The sequence below is a fragment of the Theobroma cacao genome, chromosome 2, assembly GCF_000208745.1.
Source record: "Theobroma cacao cultivar B97-61/B2 chromosome 2, Criollo_cocoa_genome_V2, whole genome shotgun sequence".
Lineage (NCBI taxonomy): Eukaryota > Viridiplantae > Streptophyta > Magnoliopsida > Malvales > Malvaceae > Theobroma > Theobroma cacao.
This window is the reverse complement of record NC_030851.1, coordinates 3337913-3361119: the sequence shown is the minus strand read 5'-3', so window position 1 is coordinate 3361119 and position 23207 is coordinate 3337913. Positions and strand designations below refer to the sequence as shown.

General features: G+C 36.8%; 4 protein-coding genes across 7 annotated transcripts; 3 read left to right on the top strand and 1 right to left on the bottom strand.

The window, feature by feature from the left end:
- LOC18607617 (probable alkaline/neutral invertase B) lies at nucleotides 475-4692 on the bottom strand. 3 transcript variants are annotated; one of them, XM_007041877.2, is made up of 6 exons: nucleotides 4600-4692; nucleotides 4235-4280; nucleotides 3643-4146; nucleotides 2625-3056; nucleotides 1394-1952; nucleotides 475-958 (listed from the first exon to the last, which is right to left on the bottom strand). In XM_007041877.2, exons 3-6 carry the CDS (start codon nucleotides 4078-4080, stop codon nucleotides 663-665), a joined length of 1725 nt encoding a protein of 574 aa, XP_007041939.1. In that variant the 5' UTR covers nucleotides 4081-4146; nucleotides 4235-4280; nucleotides 4600-4692; the 3' UTR covers nucleotides 475-662. The 3 variants fall into 3 exon arrangements, with proteins under 3 accessions (XP_007041939.1, XP_007041940.1, XP_007041941.1); XM_007041878.2 differs by having other exon boundaries at nucleotides 4240-4280; XM_007041879.2 differs by lacking the exon at nucleotides 4235-4280 and having other exon boundaries at nucleotides 4600-4686.
- Nucleotides 7151-16497, top strand: LOC18607616. Of its 2 annotated transcripts, XM_007041873.2 has the most exons (10): nucleotides 7151-7448; nucleotides 7603-9235; nucleotides 9484-10965; nucleotides 11156-11535; nucleotides 11753-13338; nucleotides 13699-14140; nucleotides 14944-15106; nucleotides 15496-15599; nucleotides 15709-15800; nucleotides 15896-16497. In XM_007041873.2, exons 1-10 carry the CDS (start codon nucleotides 7210-7212, stop codon nucleotides 15970-15972), a joined length of 6198 nt encoding a protein of 2065 aa, XP_007041935.2. In that variant the 5' UTR covers nucleotides 7151-7209; the 3' UTR covers nucleotides 15973-16497. The 2 variants fall into 2 exon arrangements, with proteins under 2 accessions (XP_007041935.2, XP_017971647.1); XM_018116158.1 differs by lacking the exons at nucleotides 14944-15106; nucleotides 15496-15599; nucleotides 15709-15800; nucleotides 15896-16497 and having other exon boundaries at nucleotides 11753-13327; nucleotides 13699-13818.
- LOC108660566 lies at nucleotides 17096-18079 on the top strand. The gene has a single exon (XM_018114576.1). The coding sequence runs from the start codon at nucleotides 17513-17515 to the stop codon at nucleotides 17804-17806; it is 294 nt and encodes a 97-aa protein (XP_017970065.1). The 5' UTR covers nucleotides 17096-17512; the 3' UTR covers nucleotides 17807-18079.
- On the top strand, nucleotides 22036-22677 carry LOC18607613. The gene has a single exon (XM_007041869.2). It carries the CDS (start codon nucleotides 22085-22087, stop codon nucleotides 22469-22471), a length of 387 nt encoding a protein of 128 aa, XP_007041931.2. The 5' UTR covers nucleotides 22036-22084; the 3' UTR covers nucleotides 22472-22677.

Below are 23207 nucleotides of genomic sequence, written 5' to 3'. Positions count from 1 at the left end.
AGAAAAAAATTTTAATCTAATTAATCTAGTTCAAATTATTTTATAAATATCAGCTTAACCAATGCTAATAAATACGGTTTAACATTTCTCTTCTTTGTTAAACATCAATGAGAAGAAAAAAGAAACATGTTATTTCAATTAAATGCAACTTGACATGAACGGGGTTGACAACAATCTGCTAATGTTAAGGAAATTGACTTCATGAGGTGTACAAGAAACACAAGTCCAATCTCCGCATCTTTGAAGGAGTTGGGAGTTTCCATATGAAAGAGTCAAGACAAGAGAGTGGCTTACCATCCCGGCCCCCACAGCACGACCGCTCTTTTGTTTCTATCTCAGACAAGAAACAGAGCCCTACCAAACACAGTTTCCATCTGAAAGCTGTCTGAATATTGAGTTCTGATATGAGAATTTGATTTTGATTTCTTTTCTTCCGTGTTGGACACCAAAGCAAAACAGAAAAAAGGAGAAAGATTGGAAGAACAAGCATGAAGTATGTTGCAAATTAAAAAGGAACATAATACATTCTACAAGGATCAAAATGAAAAAAGGACTTATTGAGGTGTGCTTGTTTTCCTTCTACATGAACGGATGGTGAGGTCCAATGCTAGAAATTAGAATGGGAAGGTGCTTGGATGGTAAACAAGTCAACTAATCTAACATCACAAAGTCCATGAATTTGATCTTCTCAAAAGGGGCTTCATTTGCTTGTCTTCCTCAAGTGCTATCATACCCAAGTGAGATGGGTCTTCCAACAGCATCTTTGCCACCAAATAACCAGCAATGGACCAGGTTTGGACTTTACGCGATTGCTTCCCAATATATCGACCCAGCTTTCCATCATAATATTCAGGCCAGTTGTCCTTCAGCAACCTGGTTTCAGCTATTTCAAGGGCACGCCTTGCAATTTGGGGGCGTCCAGTCTTCACACATGCAGCTGTGAGCAGCCATAAAAGCACTGGAAACAATACAGCAACCAAAATGAATTCCAAAGAGAACATCTCAGCATGAAAATTCCTAAATTTTAACTGACAGAAAATAAAGCTTGAAAATTTATCCCACCAAGTCGGTTTTATGAAGTTCAAGAATGTTGCAATATATCTCAAACATTATATAAGGGAATGGTAAAGTTACCAAAGACAATAGTAAACTAGAATTGTCAAACCCATATCCTAGTAACTTCTTTCCAAAAGAACAGAAAATTTTCAATTGAAATTTCTTTAGAAAAGCTGAAGAAACTGCATAGTCGCAGCTGGGATAGTATCATCTTAAAAATTTTGCACATAAAAAATCATTTTTCAACTGCCTAATTTTGTACTTTCACAAACGAACCTCAGCACCCTAACCTATAGTTTAGGTTGTTATTAGGAGGACCTATAATTTTAATACGTACCTGGCCATGATCCCCCATTGTGGTAACTCCACCTGGTGTTTTTGGGGTCACATCCTGTTGTAATCCGCCATTCATGATTTTCTATAGCTGGATAACAAACCTTTAATGGCATTTCTCCAACCAACTCTTCCCAGCGTGACTCTATAAGATCCATAATTGCAGTGGACTGTTCAGGAGTAGCCAATGATGACAGAATTGCAATGCAATTACCCAAGCAGAACCAACGGAAATCCATTCTTGCAGGGCTAACATTACCAATGAAGTATCCACCACGAACTGGCATAAAATCAAAAATCCATTCTGGAAGAGAGTCAGGCATTACATTAAACTTGTTAAGCGCCGTGTGGGAGTACTCTTCTGTCTTATAACGATATATGTCATTGAGCTGCTTCAGGTCTAGCCAAAAATAACTTCTCATGTGAAAGCTTAAGGCATGAAGGCGTTTAACTATTCGCTCTATGAACTCCTTTCCTTCATCATCTTGCTTGAGTAGAAGCAAAGCACATCTTAAAGCCATAAAGAAAAGAGCTTGGATTTCAATAGGATAGCCATATACACCCTGTAGACATGATGATAAGTATAAAGCTCAGCCCAGCAACATTGAAAGGTAAAATTTGAAGATATCAGTTCTGAAACTAATTTACATTTTGAAGAAAAAGTCAGCACATTCTTAGTGTATATGCGCTAGCATTCATCAAAAGACCCCAAAATACAAGCATGTTGTCAGTCTCAACCAGTGGAATATATGAACAAAGGATGATATACCACTTTCACTCTGGATCAAATAGTCATCACCACTTCAATGATAAAATTGGTCGTAGCCCATAGAGCAAGTTATCTCAGAAAAACAACTGAGCCTTAAAATGTTTTGACATCTTAAGACTGCTACTTCGTTAAGGCACCACTGGTCAGAGACAATTGCCACTAATGTCAACTAGGTTACCTTTAATGCCCATAACTAGGCTCACAAAGTCACTCATATCTCGTATGTTTGATTAGTATTTATTGCTACAGTAAATATGAGATGCAACTTTGACCAAACAATATTTGTTGCCACTGCAATTTAAATTATAGGACAAAGTTCTACACGATAAGTTAGACAGAGCTCACTACATCTTAAATTCTAAAGGAATCACTATACCATGCAATGCAGTGCAAGTTTCAGGTAGAAAAACCTCTGTTTGATGCTAGTACTATATGTATGACAGAGTATATACAATGAAAAACTCACCATTCTACGATCAATCATGCAGCATCCATCAGCACAGAGAAGCGTTGGAAATGTGTCAAACCCCTCTGAGAGACATAAACTCAGAATTAGGCGCATACCCTTCTGACATTCAGGCAACTCAGCCAATGAAGTATCTCCGGTAGATTTTGTGTATGCTCGAAGCAAAATAATCCACCAAAATCCAGAATCAACAGGAGCAACTCTTCCTATTGCACTCTCACCAAAATCTGCCATTAATGTCTCATTGTTCCTAACTGGGTCATGGAGCACTTTGAAACTAGCTGGCATTACTCCTTCTCCTAACTGAAATCTATCAATCTTTTTCTCCCACGATTGAAGGCGAAGGGTCTTCAAAATGAAGTTTTTTACTATTTCTGGTTCCCCATTCATCAAGAAAGCCAATCCGCTTGGGACAAAGTCTCTCACAAAGACCTTGCAGGTAAAAAAAAAAAAGCAACCACATTTACAAATTCATCACAAACAAGAGCATTCATTGCAAACTCACAAAGTCAGTCTCATATGAGCTTCAAAACAAAATGACTGATAAAAAAAACAAGAATCAACATAACAAAGGGAAAAAGAAAAATGAACTGGATAAATTCAATTGTTAAATCAATAACAGCAAATAATATTTTCAAATAATACAAACAGGAAAAAGTATACTTCTATAACTTGCACCATCCAGCAGTCAATAATAAAGGTCAGTAAGCACCACCTTACTCTTTAGAAGGAAAAAAGAAAACATAAATAGTTCTAATGCTGAAGTATATGGAAATAGTATCTTTCACTTTTGAATTAGGTACTGGTCTTTATACTCTTTTCTTATAAACCAACCATAGAACTGCAGAAAATGAAAAAAAAGACAATAAATTCAGCTCATAGACTGAAATTTTTCACATGTCACCCCCATTTCCAATTCAATGATATAATCCTCACGACAGAGGGAACCAAATAGAGTATATGCTAATTGAACTGATATTGCTTCTAAGATGGAATTACAAGGAAATAGAGTATTCACCTGATCATAGTTTAGTTTTTCTTCAGAATTATCCAATGCTGCAATAGTCCCGACTGGTTGACCACGAAAGTACACCAATGACCTTCTCAAGGCATCCCAAGCTTCAGCAACCATAGGATGTGGCTCAAAACCAGTTTGTGACCTTGGTGTGTTAAAACCTGACCTTCTACCCACAGGCGAGCATATAAAATCCAGTGGCTCAAATATGCGGGAAGTATTAATATCAGTAGCTCTAGCAGAAAGGCGTGGAGATATCCCAATGGATAAATCACTGAGGGACCTTTCATCGAGTGATCTCTGCCTCTCCATATTCAGAATCCTTGGCGGCTTCTCTAACAACTTTGAAAAATCACATTCTTCAAATTCAGCCAAGGTACACAGGGTATCCTCGGTTTTCACATTTCCATTCTGATTCACATCCACAGTCGGCGTAGACATTTCTGATTCTTCTAAAATTAGTTAGACAAACTGCAGTAATCTATTCTGGTTCAGATGTCCTACAACCTGCAATCCATATAAACAGAATTCAGGTCATTAATCACCTAGTTGCATGTTAGCTTACAGTCCAAAGCTAATGGAAGCAGCTCATTACCTAACCTTTGAAGGAACAGATCAAAACCGACAAGGCCACAAAATTGCTGGAGTGAACAGACGAATTAATTAATGATACGGTTAATTTAATTCTATCATCCCGCTTTTGCTTTTAACCAAACAGAAAATGAACGCATACATCAACAAATTTCATTTTGCCAAACATCAAATAAAAACAAAAAGAATTTGCTCGAAATTCACATCTTAAGAGACTTTTATGATTTAACCAAAACCGAAAAAGAAAAAACGAAGAAACGACAAGAAACAATGAGTTTCAGATCAGAAAACAGTTTTGCATGAATCAGGTATGTTAATATTTTCGTCGTAAATCATATGAAATCATACGATGAGAAAAAGAAAACTAACCTTCCTATGAAAGTGGCTTAGAGCAAACTTTTCAGTCGTTCAAGGATCCAGGAATGGAAGAGAGAACAAGCTCGGTTTGGGTAGTGATAAAAGAAATATACTTGTAATAAAATATGAAAATATCAAATATACCACTTGATGAATGATGATGGCTATGCTATCCAAGTGGGGTCGGAGAACTTGACCGGCTCAAGCGGTAAACCTCTTTTGCAGGATTAGGAGAAGGTGACCGGCAACTGGGTAGGAAAGTTGCCTAAAAGGCGAGAACAAGGACATGCATGATGTATCCACCCGGTTCCCTTTCATGTGTTTATTGGTTTGGGCATGGGTAGGTTGGTTTACTGCAGTGTACGGAACGGTCCAGAGATTGGGGTCCACGTGGAAGACTGCTGATTGGACTGTGACGGGGTGAGCATTTGCATGATTGAGCTGTGAGCATTGGGACTTGAGCGTTAAATCGCAGGAGAAAGAGAAGCGAGGGGGATTTTTGCGGAGAAAGTTGTTTTTTTGTCCACGTGGACGGTCACCAGATCCAGAGAGCCTGATGATTCGGTGAGCGTTTTTTGGCTTTTTTCTCTGGCTTGGCTTGGCTTGGCTCTGTTACAGTCTTTGAGGTTGCGCAGACGAGATGATATCATGTTCCAATTTCTTGGGTACACTTACGTAGCCTAACAAAGCAAAGAAACATTAAGAAAATTAAATCAAGAGTGTACATTTTTTATATTTATGTTTTGAAACTCAATTGTGTGATGTTTGATTTATATAATTAGACTAAGATTTGGAGTAAATAATGTCAATATCAATTATGTACGGACCCATGAAGCAATAATGATAACTGATACTCTCACCGACCCATTGACTCCCTGCTTGGTCCCATTTCAAATCAATTAAAAGTACTTATATTCGTTTCTGTCATGAGTGTAGTATTACTATTTTATTACTGTTTGAAGTTATTCGATTCCTTCTAAAAAAATAATTAGCTTTATGTCATTCAAATGATTTTGTTCATATATAGCAAGTTACAAAAATTAAAATAAAAATTACTATTTTGTCTCTGTTATAGTTATACTCACCGGAGGCATAGAGAAAAGAAGGAAAACTAAACAAAATTATTTAAAAAAAAAAACCCCAAAGTAAGTATATCAGGTGTTTATAGTTTTAGGCCCTGTTGCTATAGGCACTCCATTTGATTTGTGAGCCCGCCCAGGTTGTTCGTCTAATTAAGTTCACGAGCAATTACACATGTTTTCCGCCCCCTTTTTCTGTCCTTTAAGGTGCAATCTGGCTTTCTATAATCTCGCTGTCACGTCCAGCACTTTTTTAAAAAGCTAAATAAGATCGTATAGAAAAGCTGAGGAGATTATAAAAAGTTTAAAAGTGTGTGTTATATATTCTATTAGATTAATTTTTTTGAAGGGAGATAATGACTTTGTGATCAATATAGTGGAATCAAACTAACTTAAGTTATGTCTTGTTAAACACTTTTACAAAGAAGGTACGTAAGATAATGAATAGTGACAAGAGTATAGTCAGATTGAGTGAAGAGAATATCACGTTAATGTAATATATTTTAATTTTATATAAAATATATAACAAATTTAAAAATTTTATAAGTCTTGATGTGTATATTTTATTTTAATTTTTTTAAATATAATTTGCATATTTTATTAAGTTAGTTTATATATATATATATATAAATAAATATATAGAGAGAGAGAAAGGTTAAAGGTCTTGTGAGTGTATTATTTCAATTAAAATTTATAAAATTTGTTTGTTGTGACAATGCATTTAAAAAATAAAATAATTATAATAACACGATATTGAAATTGTCTTTTAATAAATCAAACCACAACTCCTATAATGAAGCAGATTACACTTAATTTTAACAAAAATCAAATTAATGCTACATTTTTTAAGTCTTAAAATTAATATATTAACTAACATTTTATATATCACAAATTATACTGTTTAAGTCAAAAAAAAGAAAAAAAACTTTATTTGTGTATTTTAAAATTCATTCTAATGAAACTAAAAGACCTCTTAAATAATCTAACAATAAAAAGTAAAAAAAATAAAAATAATATGAATTTTATGTACAATGGTTTGCATAAAGTTAGCAAAAGTTTGTTTTTATGTGTATCTAAATTTATAATGTTCATTATTATGATTTAAAGTAATGTTTTCTCTTCCCAATTTTCCTCATCCTTTTTTATGCATTGATTTTTCTCTTTCTTTTCCCCTTATTTTGAATATTTATTATTATTTCAACTTTATTATTACATTGTTACAAATTTTTTTTTGGTACTTATTATATTGTTATAATTATAAATAGTGATTGAATTGATTTAAAAATTATTTAAATAATAGGTTATTTTTTCGTTGTAACTAGGGAAAAATGAAACAAAAATGGAGAAAAAGGAAAAATAATAAAAAGATTAGATAAACCTTCTTATGTATTATTATTAATTAATTATCCCCATCACTAATTAAAACGCAGCGTATCCTCACAGAAGCCAAAACCCTAGAAAAACCCCCCAAAAGAAAAGAAACCGTTCCCGAATTTAAATAGAAACAAGCTCAAGCTCGTCTCCAGTAATCGACGATTCAAAAATGGTTGATTTATCTGAGAAATTAACTAAGAAAAAGAAGAGGAAGCTAAACAGCTCCGGAGAGAAACGAAATCCTAAAAAGCGTCACCGTATTGATTCCTCGAAGAAGGAACCGACAGAAGTTGAAGAAGGTGAAAGTTGGGCACGGAGAGGGCTGGACATCAATCCCAGTGAAGAACGCCCATGGAGAAATTTACAGTTAATTCTTTCATTACAAAACAAACAAGTGGACCTACAAAAGTTAGTATTTCCTTTCCTATAACATAAAATAAAAAATAAATTATGTGCTTAATTAATTCGGTTAATTTGTTAGTATACGTTTTACTTTTCATTTCAATCGAAACGGACTATTAAGATTTGGCTTTGAGTAACGAAGCATTGTACATTGGTGCAGAAAGGTAGAGCTGGCTTTTGATTTTGTTAATTCTAGAGAGCAAGAAGGAAGAAATAATGTGGATGAAGATCACGAGACGGTGAATATATCGCGATTAATTGTTTTTCTTAATGATTGGATACAGTCATTATTGGTTTCACCTGAAAAGAATGTTGTCGATGGAATTGTTGAGGCTTGTTTGGATTTTAGGTGTTGGCGGATTTTCAAATTCTGTTTGAAGGAGTCTTTGAGATTGCATGTTTCTTTAAATTTCTTGCGGAACGTGTTAAGAGCTATCGGTTATATTGCAAGAAATGTTTTGTCTTTAGTTAGCGAGGCATCTTTGTCTTCGAATGAATCATTTTTGGTTGGTGAAGGGTTTGAATTGTATGGTGTGGTGCTTGATTGTGTTTCCTTGTTGTTCTCATTTCATAGTGGCTTGTCAAATGAAAATTTAGAAGTATGGGTTTCGACTATTGATGTGGTGCTTCAGCTTGCTCACAAAATTTATACAGAGAACCTTGATGGTGGCAATATAGGTGCATTTGCCCTGCAGTTTTCATGTGTGGTTCTTGAGCCATTTGCTAAATTTTTGAGGATCCATCCAACACGGAAGAATGGGTTTCGTGATTTTGTAGATAAACTTCTTGAGCCAGTTTTGCTTCTGGTTGGTGTCTTGCATAGTCAGATTAACGCGGATAATTCTGGCTGGACAAAGAACTTGCTGAAGTTGGTTGAAGAAGTCTTATCTCACGGGTTGTTTCATCCAGCCCACATCGATGGATTTTTGGGCTTGCGCAGTGTGGAAAAGTATGCTGGGTTACTCGATGGTAAAGCAAAAGACTCAAAAGTGATGATTAAAAGTTATCATAGACATTTATTCGACAAACTAGAAAGCATCATAAAGGTGAAGAAGGACATAACTTTGAGCGGTATTGGGCAGTTGTTTCACATGTTTGTTGATCGTGTTAAAAAGCAGAAAGGAGCTTTCAGTACTGGGACTACTGGAAAAATTGGAAGTTCAAGGCACTTGGAAGATGGCTTATCAGGACATTTGTCTATGGATCCATCTCGGAGTAGTAGTGCATTTCCAGACAATAATTATAGCTCTAGTAATTTAAGTGCAGAAGCACGGAAGTCACTATTTGATTTCTTTGTACAGCTTTTGGAGCCTCTCCTGCTTGAGATGAATGGCTATATTCAATCTAACCTGGCAGCAAGGCCCTCATTGTTGGATGCTCATTGCACACTCAAATCCATTAATAGTTTACTTGCCAGTTTTTTACATGATAAAGTATATGTAAGAACAGAAGACATCTCAGAAGGAGCTTGCCTTAATTTCTTGAAGACAGTTTATGATACTGTAGTTTCATTTGCTTCCAAATTAGTCAGCCTATCAGAACTCAATATAGATACCAAGACGGAGAGGAAGATGTTTCCTTTATTAGCCAAGGAGTTATTTCTTGCTGTAGGATACTTCTTGGATATCGAATATGACGTTATTGGGAATGACTTAATTAGCCTATGGGTCATGATGCTTTCTTATTTGACCACTGGTGTCTCTTTCTTGGATTCACCTGATCAATGCTCATTGACTTCCCCAATACTAGATCTTGGGTGCCAGCTGGTTAACCTTTACAGCTCACTTCGCCAGGTTAGGGTGATTGTTTTCAATATTTACACGTCCTGTGTTGCAGCCTTGGTTTTGATAATAACTCTTAAACTATTTAGTACAATGTTTACTGTCTTCATTGGGACTTGTAGGTGTTCTGCTAATATTCTGATTGATTCCTTTCCCTTTGCCATTTTTTCCCTATTCCTTGTCGTTAAATAAGTGCTTTTATCTTTGCTTTTCATTAAAATGGTTCCAATTCCAACTCATAGACTTTTTAACTGATGTAGGTGAATAATTCTATTTTTACACTGTGCAAAGCAGTGAGGCTTTTAATATCACACCACCAAGAAGGTGAAATGAGTTGCACCAGATTCTTTTCCTACACAACATCCTTACCTAATGAAGCAAGTGCAGCATCAGTGGGAATTCTGTTATGCTCACAAGAATTTAAACTTGCTGTTCATCATGCTATCAAATCCATACCAGAAGGCCAAGTGAGTGGACTCATTTGTCAGTTAACTGCAGATGTATCAGAATCAATAGAATGGATGAAAATTGGTTGCTCAAAGACTGATGGAAAAGAAATTGGAAGATTGGACATGAGAGATCACGGCATGCTAGATTTTCACATGCAAGCAGAACTATTGGGAAGAGTGTTAGCTGAAATTTATATGATATTGCTAGACTCACTGACAGTCACGGTGGGAAACTGTAGTCTGCTTGGACCTTCTGTGAAAGAGTTAGTAAATACGATTTATCCTTGCATTAGTAGTCTGGTTGAACAACACCCTGATGGTGTCAACGAGTTCCTATCTTCTGTCATGGGAAGGACTTCCAAGAATATGGCAGCTGAAAATGAAAAAGAGAAACATAGAATAACCACGCAATGGATTTTTATCTTCCTCTTTCAACTGTACATGTCTTGCCGAAGCTTGTATAGGCAAGTCATTAGCCTTACACCTCCCAGCACATCACGGAAATTGTCATCAGCAATGGGGGATGCTTTCACAGCATATACTGGTAGGGATTGGATGGAGAAGTCAGACTGGACTGAGGAGGGCTATTTTTCTTGGATTATCAATCCTTCACCATCTCTTCTTGATCTTATACACCATATTTCAAACATTTACATAAAGGACAACATTGAAGATTGCTGTCCACTGATCTATGTACTGCATGTTATGGCTCTCCAAAGGCTAGTTGATTTGAACAGGCATAGAAGCACTCTTCAGTATTTATTACAGCAGGGTGATAAGTTGATGCAGGTTAAAAAGCTTGATGATGCTGACTTGTCACTGTATAGAAAAAAATGCCGAAAGTTGAAAAGGCACATCTTAGTTTTGGAGCAAGAGGCAGTGGAACTTACTGATTTCATGCTGGGATACCTTTCATTAGTGGCTAATTATCACTCATCAATCTTCTCTTCTGATGACACATCTTGTGAAAAAAAGGCATGTTTCCAAGTGCATGAAAGTGACAAATGGGATTTCAGTATTTCTTCCGTGAACAAGAAGTCATTGCCAATTGCAATTTGGTGGATTATATGCCAAAGTATTGATATTTGGTGCAGCTATGTTGATGCTAAGAAGTTAAAAAGGAAGTTTAAAAAATTCCTCATGCTTTTGATCCAGACTTCCCTGCCCTGTTTAGCAAACAGCACTCTGCAGATTGAAAAGCATAAAATTGGCAAAGATGGTCAGCTGAAGAAAATTACTCTTTATCAGATTTCACAAGGACTTCTAAAAGATTCCACTCTGTATGAGAATAAAGTAAGACAACATTATAAAATTCATATACGTTTTCTCTCTCTGGCACTTGTGTTTCATTTATACTTTTTTTCTTTCTTTCTTTGTGCATTTACAACTTCCATATGTAATTTTCATATGCTTTATTGGCAGTGGTCTGAAATTTTCGTGGATATTATTTCATGACATGATACTCACCCTTCTGTTTTATTAGTTTGTTCGCAGGAATTTGGCATCAAGTTTTTGTCATGCATTAGAGAATTCAGTGCTATCATTGTTTAGTGACTCGTCAGTTAGGGACATCAATTTTAAATCATTACCTGTTTGGCCAGAGGTTTTAAGCAAACTTGACAACTCATCCACAGTTGTTTGTAGCAGAAGAGATGTTAAGCATGATTCGGCTGCAAGATCAATTTCAAATTCATCTGATAGGCTACCTTCAGAAATTTCCATGAAACAGAAAGCCTTTCCTATCGAAAATGTGAAATTTAAAGATTGTCAGAGTTTGCTCAATCTTCTGTGTTGGATGCCAAAAGGATATTTGAATTCAAAATCATTCTGCCAGTTAACAGCTTATGTCCTCAACCTTGAACGGTGAGCTCTCTATGTCTATTGTTCGCAATCTATGTTAGACAGCTGGCACTTTCCATCCCCTCTTGCTGCATTGAAAAAGTGTTGTTAATAACTTAATATATATTTAGTAGCATTTTTTTCTCATATGCTTTTCAAGATTGCTTAGTATGCACCACTGGTTCTTTTACTTATAAACTTTGTGAGGTCTCCACTGATAAGAGTCTCTTTACATTTTCAGGATTGTAGTTGAAGATCTTCTAGGTTGTCAGGGTGCACTGTCTTCAAATGGCTGCTACGAGCTTTTCCAGTTGTTTGTAGCTTGCCGGAGGACCTTGAAAAATATAATTATGGCATCATGTGAGGAGAAGATAGAAGGTAGTCTATCTTCACTTCTTTCAGTTGCTGAGGGTTCATCATTTGTTATATGGCTTTTCAAGTCAGTATCTACAGTGATTGGAGTCCTAGACACAATGATGGAAGATTGCCTGCCTGAATTCGAACTTAAGATATTCTTATTGATGGATCACACATCCTATGTTTTCTTTGCAATAAGCAAGTATCAGTTTGGTCAGGCTGTCCATTTCATTGGAAATTCTGAGAAACCTTGTAAAAAACAACCTTATTCTGGTGTTGTCGGTGATGAAAGTATTTTGAATCAACCTGGTTCGTGCTCCAATTACTTGAAAGATAGTGAAGCCTTGAGAAGTTTGTCCATTACTGCTGAGAATTTGAAGGAACAGGCAGAGAGCTTACTCGATCCTCTAAAGGGTGCCCTTGATGATAATGCGAAAGTAGGAGATGGGAATAAAGCTGTAAATACTAATAAAATGTCTTTTGCAATTTCTTGCTTTGGTGGGTTTTTATGGGGCCTAGCATCTGCCTTGAATCAGGGAGACGAAAAAAGTGGTGAGGTGAATGCAAAATATTTACGATGGAAATGTGAGCCTCTCTCCAAACTAAACATCTGTATAAATGTGTTTTTAGATTTTATAAGTGAAGTCTTACACATGTTTCTTGACAATGATCAACAGTCCAGAAGCTACTATGATGCTGAAAGTTCTCAAAAGTTGGATTACAGCAGGCATTTGCTGGTTTTTGAGACTGATTTAGTAGAGCTTCATTATCTAAATAAGCATTTCTTGCAAGGGTTGCTGAAGGGTGATCATCCTGACAGAGCAATTTTACTTAGGCATCTATTAATCACTCATTCTGCTATTCCAAGGCTAAATTTACGCATTGATGATACTTCCTTGTCGTCAGGCATGGTACCTCTCAATATTGGCATTTCACAAGTCTTGTTGTTGGAGTTGGCAAACTCGGGTGAAATCCCGCCGCCATTTACTTTTGTTTGGTTAGATGGTGCTGTCAAGTATTTGGAAGAACTAGGTAGTCACTTTCCATTGAATGATCCTACCTTAAATGGAAATGCATATGCCAAGCTAATAGAGTTGCATTTAAGGGCCATAGGCAAATGCATATCTTTACAGGGAAAAAGAGCCACTTTGGAATCTCATGAGAGAGAATCAAGCACTAAGATACTCCATGGTGGTACAGGTTGGTCTGAGTCATTTCTTTCTCATGGGTCACATTGCCTAGATGAGTTCAAAGCTAGGTTGAGGATGTCATTCAAAGCGTTTATAAAGAATCCGTCAGAGTTGCAACTGTTGTCAGCAATGCAGGCTATAGAGAGAGCACTAGTGGGAGTACGTGGAGGTCATGCAATGATCTATGACATAAACACTGGAAGTGCCAATGGTGGCATGGTTTCCTCAACTGTTGCGGCTGGCATTGACTGCTTGGATTTAATTCTTGAGTATGGTTCAGGTGTTGTATTTGCCTATCTTTTATGATCATTGTAGTAAACATAAAATGTAAAATTATCTCACTTGTAGCCTTCACTGCATCTGCTGAAAAGTTAATTTTGCTTCTTGTAGCATTTGACTGGACAAATTTTGATTTTTAGCCAGACAAATGTTAGAGTTCCATGCGTCTTATGATGCATTTGGATAACTTTGGATTTTGTGAGTGAATGCTGCTTCTGCTTCTTCTTTCATTAACCATTTAAAATTGTGAAGCTTAAAATCTGGAGTGAAGTTTTTATTTAACATTGTATATTTCTTTTTAAAAACATCTTCTCTGTACTTAGTTGGACTTACTTAATGGTGATTTTGACTTGCTTTGTAGGTCGCAGATGTTTGAGGGTGGTTAAAAGACACATTCAAAGCTTAGTTGCAGCGCTGTTCAACATAATCCTGCACTTACAAAGTCCATTAATATTCTATGGAAAATTTGTGAGTAATGAAGGTGACAGAAATCCTGATGCAGGATCTGTTGTTCTTATGTGTGCTGAGGTATTGACCAGAGTTGCTAGAAAACATGCTCTGTTTCAAATGGATCCCTGGCACATAGGGCAGTCTTTATGTATCCCTGGAGCACTTTTTCAAGATTTCCATCAACTAAGGCTTTCTGAAGCACCCGTATCAAATAACTCATTATTGTATTCAGATAAACAAACCCACGATTCCATGGCAAGCATGAAATATAGTGTTGTGGACCGACAGTTTTCTGTAAACCTGTTTGCTGCTTGCTGCCGATTATTATATACTGTTCTGAAACATCACAAGAGGTATGTGTCAATTTGCATTTCTTTGTTTAGTCCATAATGAGTTATCCCCCCTCCCCCCTTCCCAGGTTGTAATGGTTGGACTAATAAACTGAATCCAAAGACCAAAAGCAAATGTAGGCGGAGGCAATAGAAAAGGAAAAGGGAAGCTGCTGTAAACATTTTAGGTTCACCCTTTTAGATGTGCTTGATGTCTGGAATCCATGCACATCCTTCTGAACACTGTGGAGTAATGTGTGGCTCTGTGGATCCCAGTCTTTCTCGAATATGCAGCACTTCCTACTGTACTACAGTAGATTGGAAGAAGTGTGAATTTCCCGCTTGCGATGTCTTGTAATAATTAAGTTTAATTTGGGATACTTCTGATATTTAAATCATCTTTATGCATCATGTTTAAGCAAGAGCCTGCCTGTTTTTCTTTGCAAATCTTACATCATTTATGAAGTAGCTGATAATAGGTATAGCAGATATTCTGTTATACCAATTTCTGTACATTATATGTACATTACAGGAAGAATTTGTAGAATTGAATAGAAATTGAATATTTTGGGGGCATTTCCCAAAAATTGAAATAGTCAATCAGTTATTGTGATGTCAACATGGAGGTCTAGGTTGTGGTAGCATAAATTTTAATGCTTTTCTCATATGGGAATAATTTCTCCAAAGTTTCCTCAGTTGGGTAGTGTGCACATTAGACTGCTCTTACATGTATTTTCTATTTCACTGATATTCTTACCTTCTTCTGTTTTCTCCTTTATTTCTCATTGCAAGAATAGTTATTTACTGATTGCTTTTCTAATTTCAAGTGAATGTGAACGGTGCATTGCGGTGCTTGAAGAATCTGTTGCCCTTCTCCTTCATTGTTTGGAGACAGTGGATGCGGATTTAGTGGTCCGAAAAGGTTATTTTTCATGGGAAATACAAGAGGGAGTAAAATGTGCTTGTTTTCTTCGAAGAATCTATGAAGAGGTAGATAAATGTTGTTTTAAATGTAGTGTATAACATTACATAACTGCATATGCAAATAGCATACACCAATACAAATCTATCAGGAAAGAGGAAGTGTGAATATCAAAAAGTCTGTTAAGATTACATATTCGGTGCATACAACTTGAATATGTAGTGTTTGGCCAGTTTTTTGTCTAAATCTGCTTGTTGGACTAGCATTTATATCAAACCTAATTCATCGATTCTCAAATATGGCAATTTTGTTTAACCTCTGTATATGCTGTTTTGAAAATGTAATTTGTGCTTAAACTTTTGATGGTGGTCTAGTTCGACCATGCATTACACATGTAATAGCCCAATTGATCAAATTGTCATTCTGACCTGGTTTGACACTTCTTGTTCTTTTACAGATAAGGCAGCAGAAAGATGTCTTTGCAGGCCACTGTTATAAGTTCTTATCAACCTACATATGGGTTTATTCAGGATATGGTCCCCTTAAAACTGGCATCAGAAGGTGGTATCCTCTGCTGCTTACCGTTATATCGTGAAATTTTTATACATCTGATTTATGCTAGATATATTTTGTAATTGGCAAACCATTTTCACTTTTCATTCAATTGCAGGGAGATAGATGGAGCTCTAAAACCAGGTGTATATGCTTTAATAGATGCTTGCTCAGCTAATGATCTCCAATATCTTCATACTGTATTTGGAGGTAAGCAATCTTGACCGGATCTGATCTTATAGCATGACTCTAAAGCAAGACAGCTTTCTTCCATCTAACATTTTTTTCATCTATGCATTTTGTAGAGGGTCCATGCAGAAACACTTTCGCTAGTTTGCAACGTGATTACAAACTGAATTTCCAGTACGAGGGAAAAGTATGATCTTAGCCGTTTCCTCCATCAGATTATATGGCAAGTCATCAATTTTGTCCTCTTAACTCTTCTAACATACGAGGAAACAAACTTCGAGAGATCATGTTATTGTACAGTTTTTGTAGTAACTTGTAAGCTTGGTGATGGCATTTGTCTTTTTAGTACACGAGTTAAGTCCATCCATTTGGTCTGGTATATTGTTGCCGGGTGCAGCATATTTAATTTTCCTTCAGGCCCTGGCACCAGACTTGGATGACCTAAATTGTTGTTTGTTATATGTGAAAAAAAGAATCATGCCAATGATCTCTAAGTCTAGTAGTCAGAAGACCAAGACTCCTAAAGAGGAGTATTTCCATAGGTTTTGATTGTAACAATTGATCAAATATCATATAATTAAACCCAACATGTACACCAGTGTATAACTTTATTGAGCGTTATGATACTTTCCGATTATGATGCTTGAACCGATTGTTTAGTGTCGGCCTGACTGAGTCTGATTGGCCTATGGAAATTATTGGAGTTGGTTGAATTCTACTTTTGTCTCTAGCCTTGTGGCCCACATATTTATTCTTCGGCACGTGTCATGTTGCTATTGGACCCATTTTGCAGCCGGGGAACTTGCTGTGAAAAACATCAACATCGCTAACCACACCCCGCGTATGGTCCCTACGACTTTGAAACTTGACACTTGTTTTCTTGTTTGGGATCCAGTTAGTTCATCTTTATGACCATCATTATGGCTATTTTGTGGCGGTCATGGGGTGGAAGTTTCCTCGACCCTGGATGATTAAGGCCAAGAATTTCCAACCATCTTATGTGAATTTAGCTAGAATGGTCGGAAAAGAATTCGGTCAGGCAATCACACAAGATGCTGTGCACCACCTACCGCATGCCAACCTTTCTGAAAAAGAAAGAGAGTGGCGTGAACAATGTTGCGAGTACTTGGAACTATCATCACCATCTCCTTTTCCTAGTTTACTAGCGTAAGCTAGTAAAACTAGGTTGATTAATGTAATTGTGCTTGCCTAACAAGGAAGATAAGAGGGAAATCAAAACAAAACGTTGTGGGGTTGGGCCAGCACTGTTTTGGAGCTTTACATAAATAGGACCAGCACGAATGAGTCAAATCAACAATCATTTTTTGTCCATGTGAATTGGCTTATTTGTTTCTCACGCTAATCTTTTGATCAGCCAACCATGGCGTCTGTGTCTTCATCTGTAGGATAAAGGATAACGCTTGATTGCCCAACCACCTAAAGCTCACATTGCCACTTTTCTATGGTGGATCGAAAAAATTGTATAACCACATCATTTCCATCCATTGATTGCCAAAAAGGAAATATCTACTTTTATGGGTTTATGCAATCTTGAGTCAATTTGAATGAAAATGCCCCCTTGAAAAGGAGGTGGACATCAACAAATTAGACTTCCCCAGTGCATGCTAGTTAGATATATCTGCTATAATTGACTTCAGGATTTCTTAGTTTCTCTTGAATTGCTGCATAGCTTGCCGGCCTTGGCCTCTGAAAGTTTTGAAGGATCTTTCCTGATGGCCTATTGCCATTATGGGTACTGCTATTGTGGAAGATGCCACCGCCCTTCCTCTCCTCTACCATTCTCAGTCCTGCTATTCTTGGCGCTTGCATTGATGTTGCTTGCCTTGTCATCTTTAATCAAATTTGAGATAGTAATGGAAAGTGCTGAGGATAACATGACTTGGCTAGTTTTGCTCGCAGCATTGGCATTACTAGTCCTTGTTCGTTGGCTGTCATCTATGGATTCTTGTCGGCGACCTCACTATTGCGGCTGCGGAAGATGCACTTCCTGGAAGTATTGCTACTAAACCCACTTTTTCTGATCCCTGGTTTGTCTAATACTACAAATTACCCTGTTCAATATATGTTTTACAATGTCTTTGATGAACTGAATTGTGTGCATATATGAAATTAAATTATAGTTTAGAAAATTGTTACGGTTTGTATCTAAGTATGAGACGATTCTCAGGATAAATCTGGTCTTGGGGATTCGAAATTAATTGTTTACTGTGTTCAAATAGCATGTTTTGAAGTTTCAGAACCTCCCGGGCTGAGTAAAATCCTGTCTCTTTACATGTCAATATATTTTCCACAACCATATGTTAGATCATGAATATCAGGTTTGGGAGCTTTGATTTCACCGATTCAAACCATCTGAGATTTGAGGGTATATGTTTTGATTAGCCGTAGTCTCATATCTGCTTCTCCCTTCATCTCAATTGGAGGAGACACGGATATAACTGAACAAAATTTCTGGAAAATTTTCCAGAGTAAACCAATTTCGTTTTCATTCATAGAACGGTACATACATGTGTAGCTCTCAAAAGACAGATCAAATTTCACTGGGATGAATTTCAGTGCTGTCAGTCAAACCAGATTGGTGAGGGTTTTCAGGGTCCCCACTTTTGCCTACAGATGCTAAATCTGGTCATTTCTTTCTCCCATAGGATGTTGAGAGTTGGAAACTTTTCTCTCAGAATGAATAGCTTGTCTCCCACACGCACCTGAATGCAAATATTCCGAATATTGAAGGGCTTATCTCGTCTTGTACGCTACAAGAACTGGTAGATATCATGGATTTCGATTCTGTTCAATTCTTCTCTAAGTCATTTTATTAGTGCAATCTTAGCATACTTTGCAGAGTCATTTATCACATTCTGTAAGTTATTTACACTGAATTACAAAGGGTGCTTTGTACCAAAAAGAAAACAATTACAGGGGTGCTTGGAACTTGGGAGAGAAAACCCTGAATTTTCACAAATAAAAATAAAGACTAGGAATAACTTGCTGAAAAGAACAAAAAGAATAGTTCTGACAAACTAGAGTCTGCCACCAAAACCACAGTTAATTTGCTGTTGTACCAACCATTTAATAGAAAACTAAGCTCCAACTTGCACTTATACTGGCTTAAATTTACAATATGAAAAGAACATAAAGAAATTCACATTACGAGACAAAACAATCAATAGTAAAGTGGAAGACTCGGAATTCCTGAAGCCTATAATAAAGGTTGACACGTTTAGGTTCAACTAGCACAGCTTAAGGTAGATGGAAGATTACCCTCGCAGTAAAAATGGAAAAAGAAAAAAACAACAATGGAGTCTAACAATTGAGCAGTATTATGTACATGAGCCAACTGCCATTTTTGAGATACTTGTGTCAGGTACATGTGCGTTACAAGTGAAAAATATAGAAATCCATTAGGAAAGATTTGAGCATCACTCAACTATTGAGCAGAAAAAGAGAGAGTGAGAGATGGCAATGGCTGAGTGCCCCAAGTTTTCCAGCCTGCGTTCATGCGTTAACCATTTAAGCCACAACCATCCCCTGCGTCCCATTGAAGTGAAAGCCGAGGAGGAACTTATTTGCTCTGGTTGTGGGCTGGAGCTTTCAGGTTCAGCTTACAAGTGCAGCAAGTCCAATTGCCAATTCCTCCTCCACAAATCACGCTTCATATTGGAGCCAGTGCTTGAACACAAATCCCACCCTGATCATCCCCTCACCCCAAATTTACAGAAACGAATGGTTTATTTGTAATGCTTGTTGTGACCTTGGAACCAGCTTTGACTACCATTGCTCCAGTTGCAGGTTTGATCTCCATGTCGGATGTGCTTGTTTACCGAAAACCATAAATCATGTTTTTTTAAAAAAAATTGACCATGAAGCATGTTGACCACCAACACCCTCTTACTCTCTTCTATTCCTCCTCCTGCGACAAGGAAATCGAGACCTTCATCTGCGATGCGTATAACGAAGTTGTTTGAAAGGAACGCTGGGTCTATTACTGTGGGAAGTGCGATTATGGTACCCACTTCCGTTGTCCAATCCACAAATGCCGAAAAATTTTAGTAATGAAATATAGATCACACAGGCTTCAGCTTCCAATTCAAATAAGTTTGGCCCAAATAACCTTTCAAATAAACTGCTTTCATGATAACCTCAATCACCACAAAAACAAAAGCCCAAATTGTCTCTTCTGATTCCGATGTCAAATCAAATGCTTCGATGATGAAGTAGGCGAAGTGACCCGACGAGGGTATCGCGACATCATGTTGGAAAATTTGACTTGGAATACATAAGTTACGAAACCAAACACCCAACATACAATCCGCAGAATCAAACAGGAGACATCTGTTTCTTTTAAAAAGAAAAAGTGTTAACATAGATATTCCGATTCTAATTGACCAAATACGGTGTTAAGCCCGGTCTTGTGACTCTCGTCACCGACCATACCATAAACCTGGGTGTCATTCTTTCTAGGAACAACAAACCTTTTGTTAGTATCAAGAGAAATAGAATCAGATTTGAAAAAGGATCAAGAGAGAAGCAATTGGTTGTCGCCAACTCCTCCATGGGATCCAGCAATCTAATTAACAAACATTTACCAAATTGTAAACGTTGATAGATAACTGTGTTAGATTAATGTGGGGAACGAATATCAAATATCAGGAAAGGATGAACAGTGAAAAGGCTTGAACCAAGTATTTTCTATCATGGCAAGTTGGCCCATACTAGGTCAATCCTTATCCCCACTATCATTATTCAAATCAAACTGTGTTTTAAATTACTGGGTTATGACTGTCTCATTTATGTAGCAACCATTGAAGAAAATCAATGTCAAATCCTAGACATAGATGTATCATGTAGTATGAGGTATGGTATCATTCAAGACTAATGAATAAAAATTAGTTTCTGCAAAACATGTCTTCCTTTTCTTTATTTGTTTGCTTATTCAGTTGTTAGGAGGAAGAGGCATGAATGGGTTTTTTTTGGTTTACAGTTTTAGGGCCTATATGAAGGCAGGCAACATAGTAATTGCTTGTTAAATTGGGATAGGTCGGTTGATTCAGGAACCTAGATTACTAAAAACTCAATAACTTTTCACCGTCATGACCATTCTGCAATTCCCATTTGCTCTTTCATGGAGCTGTATATATAAGTAAGCAACGCATGAAAGCCTGCCGACGTTGCCCGTATTTCCGACATCCATATCACAGTTCATAATCTTAAATTGTTTTAGGAAGTTAATCTTAACCTAAAGTTAATATCATAGGCTCATACTTTTAAATCAAAAGACATATCTATCAAATAAAAAAAATTCTTATTTAATTCATTAAAAAAAAAACTTATCTCGAGTTTTATATCTTTTGAAAATAATTACTTAATACTTTTTTACATTAACTCTTTCACCCAATGATGAGAAAAACTTACATCAATCGTAATATTTTTAGTGAAAAGTATCACATCAATGTAAAATTATATAAATTATAATAATATTTTGTTACAAACTCATTTTTAATTCAAAAGGAGAAATATGAACCAAAATTACCAAAACATTATTTATCACAAACAAAGCTGCTATTTACTAAATTAAGACAATAAATTAAATAAATGACTAAATTCAGAGGACTCTAAACAAATTCCGAGGTGCTTGTAGTCGTTAGCATGGGGCGTCCCCCTTTCCCACTTCTCTCCTTTTCTTTTAGTTTAACGTTACAGTAGTATTCTCATCCTAATCATTCTTGAGATTGCAAACCATTTCCAGGCAGCACCGTTTTCGATGTGGTTTATCAGAATACTAGCTTCATGATATGTTTACTGCTTGTTTTCTTGTCTTTTTTCCTTCCCAAGTCTCTGTGTACGGTACAGAGTCAGCCGGTGGAGTAATCTTTGAGAGAGTAGACTTTAACCTTTCACTTTTTCATTTATGATATCACTTTCACCCAGGGTTATCAACGTTCTTTTTACGTTTAAAACGAGATCGATACGGATAGCTACTACCTACCAAGAGAAAAATAAAGAGAACGAGACAAATGAAACAGAGTATATTTCACCGGCATGTCCTTAATTTCTGCCCACGAGGGTCCCACGTTTGCCAAGTTCAAACCTGAACCCAAGAAGTTTCGGACGTATCCGCTGACAAATGAAAACAAGCAATCTAACGGTCCAGTAGTACCCTGGTAAAACTTGAGTTTAAGCTGTGAACCACAAAATCAGACACCCATTTTGGCTATAAATAGACAGGGCCTTCGATTCCTTACGGACCCTCTTGAATTCACACACCAAAGAAATACACAGACCTCTTTATGGCCTATTACAGAAGAGGAGACTCTATCTTTGATTCATTCTCTTTAAGTCCCCTGCCATATCCAGTTCTGCTAATCCTAGCAGTGACGTCGATCTTTCTTGGAATATCATGGTACGTTAACTATGAATCAGTTCTGGAAGCTGCTGAAGAGCAAATGAGTTGGTTGCTTTTGATCACACCAGTAGTTCTAATATTCCTAGCTCGTTGGCTCTCATCTGTGGAAGCCTCTGATCTGCTATTTGGTTCATCACCATGGGAACGTCGCCGGCGGACTCACCATCGTCCTTCAGAGGGTAGCTCACCATGGGCTGTGGCTGGTTTCATAGTGTTGCTGTTGATCTTGGTGCAGTATCAGTCAGTTTTTCGTGAGAGCTGGCTGGTATGATTGTACTATAGATTGAAAGAACTATGTTATTATTTCTTTTCTTTGGTTGAGTTATTAGCAGTTTGATGTGTGATTAAGTGAACTGGGTCTTGCCTTTATCAGATTGAAGATAAGCATGTATGGTAGCATACATAGTTGTACTGTAAATAATACTAATAGAAAAGAAGAAGTTGCTATACAATTGGGATTTGGATTCATGTTTAAAAGTCTGGTTTTCTGATTGTTGAAGTAACTAACATAGATTCTCTTGATCATATTTCTTTGTTTGCACAGAGAAATCTGCCCCTATTTTGGATTAATCTCAGAAAATTGAGTGGTATAACCTTGAAGCTTATGTTGTTTCAGTTCCTAAGACAAGAAAAAATTTTCCCAATATAAACCCAAATAACTTTATTTGATCCGTAGAGTGAGAGCTTAGTTTTCTTGAATTGTCTCCAATGATTATTGAAGTCTAAGGTTCCAAATTTAGGTATGTTTCTTGTACTGTCTCAAGCAAACCCAACCCTGAGTTTGAATGGAAGCCCGAGGAAGGAAATCGTTTTTAGTAATATAGTTGTGGTAATTGCTTGATTGCTTAGAACTTGTTAATGTCTCTGAAGACAAGTTATCTGTAACTTACGTATCAAGCTAACCATTAGTCAAGTTCTTCAGGGAGAAAAGCAAAAGCATTATTCACTAGTCACACAATAATTTGGCCATAACAATGATGATAAGACCAAGCAAAAGCATTCTTAAT

Excerpts from the sequence above, each read along its gene's own strand:
- LOC108660566 (XM_018114576.1), top strand. The coding sequence starts at position 17,513 with ATGGCCTATTGCCATTATGGGTACTGCTATTGTGGAAGATGCCACCGC.
- LOC18607617 (XM_007041877.2), bottom strand. The coding sequence starts at position 4,080 with ATGTCTACGCCGACTGTGGATGTGAATCAGAATGGAAATGTGAAAACC. Across the intron at positions 3,057-3,642 it reads AAAAACTAAACTATGATCAG|GTCTTTGTGAGAGACTTTGT; the intron begins GTGAATACTCTA and ends TTTACCTGCAAG. Across the intron at positions 959-1,393 it reads CAATGGGGGATCATGGCCAG|TGCTTTTATGGCTGCTCACA; the intron begins GTACGTATTAAA and ends TATTGTTTCCAG.
- LOC18607613 (XM_007041869.2), top strand. The coding sequence starts at position 22,085 with ATGGCCTATTACAGAAGAGGAGACTCTATCTTTGATTCATTCTCTTTA.
- LOC18607616 (XM_007041873.2), top strand. The coding sequence starts at position 7,210 with ATGGTTGATTTATCTGAGAAATTAACTAAGAAAAAGAAGAGGAAGCTA. Across the intron at positions 13,339-13,698 it reads AATTCTTGAGTATGGTTCAG|GTCGCAGATGTTTGAGGGTG; the intron begins GTGTTGTATTTG and ends CTTGCTTTGTAG. Across the intron at positions 14,141-14,943 it reads GTTCTGAAACATCACAAGAG|TGAATGTGAACGGTGCATTG; the intron begins GTATGTGTCAAT and ends TCTAATTTCAAG.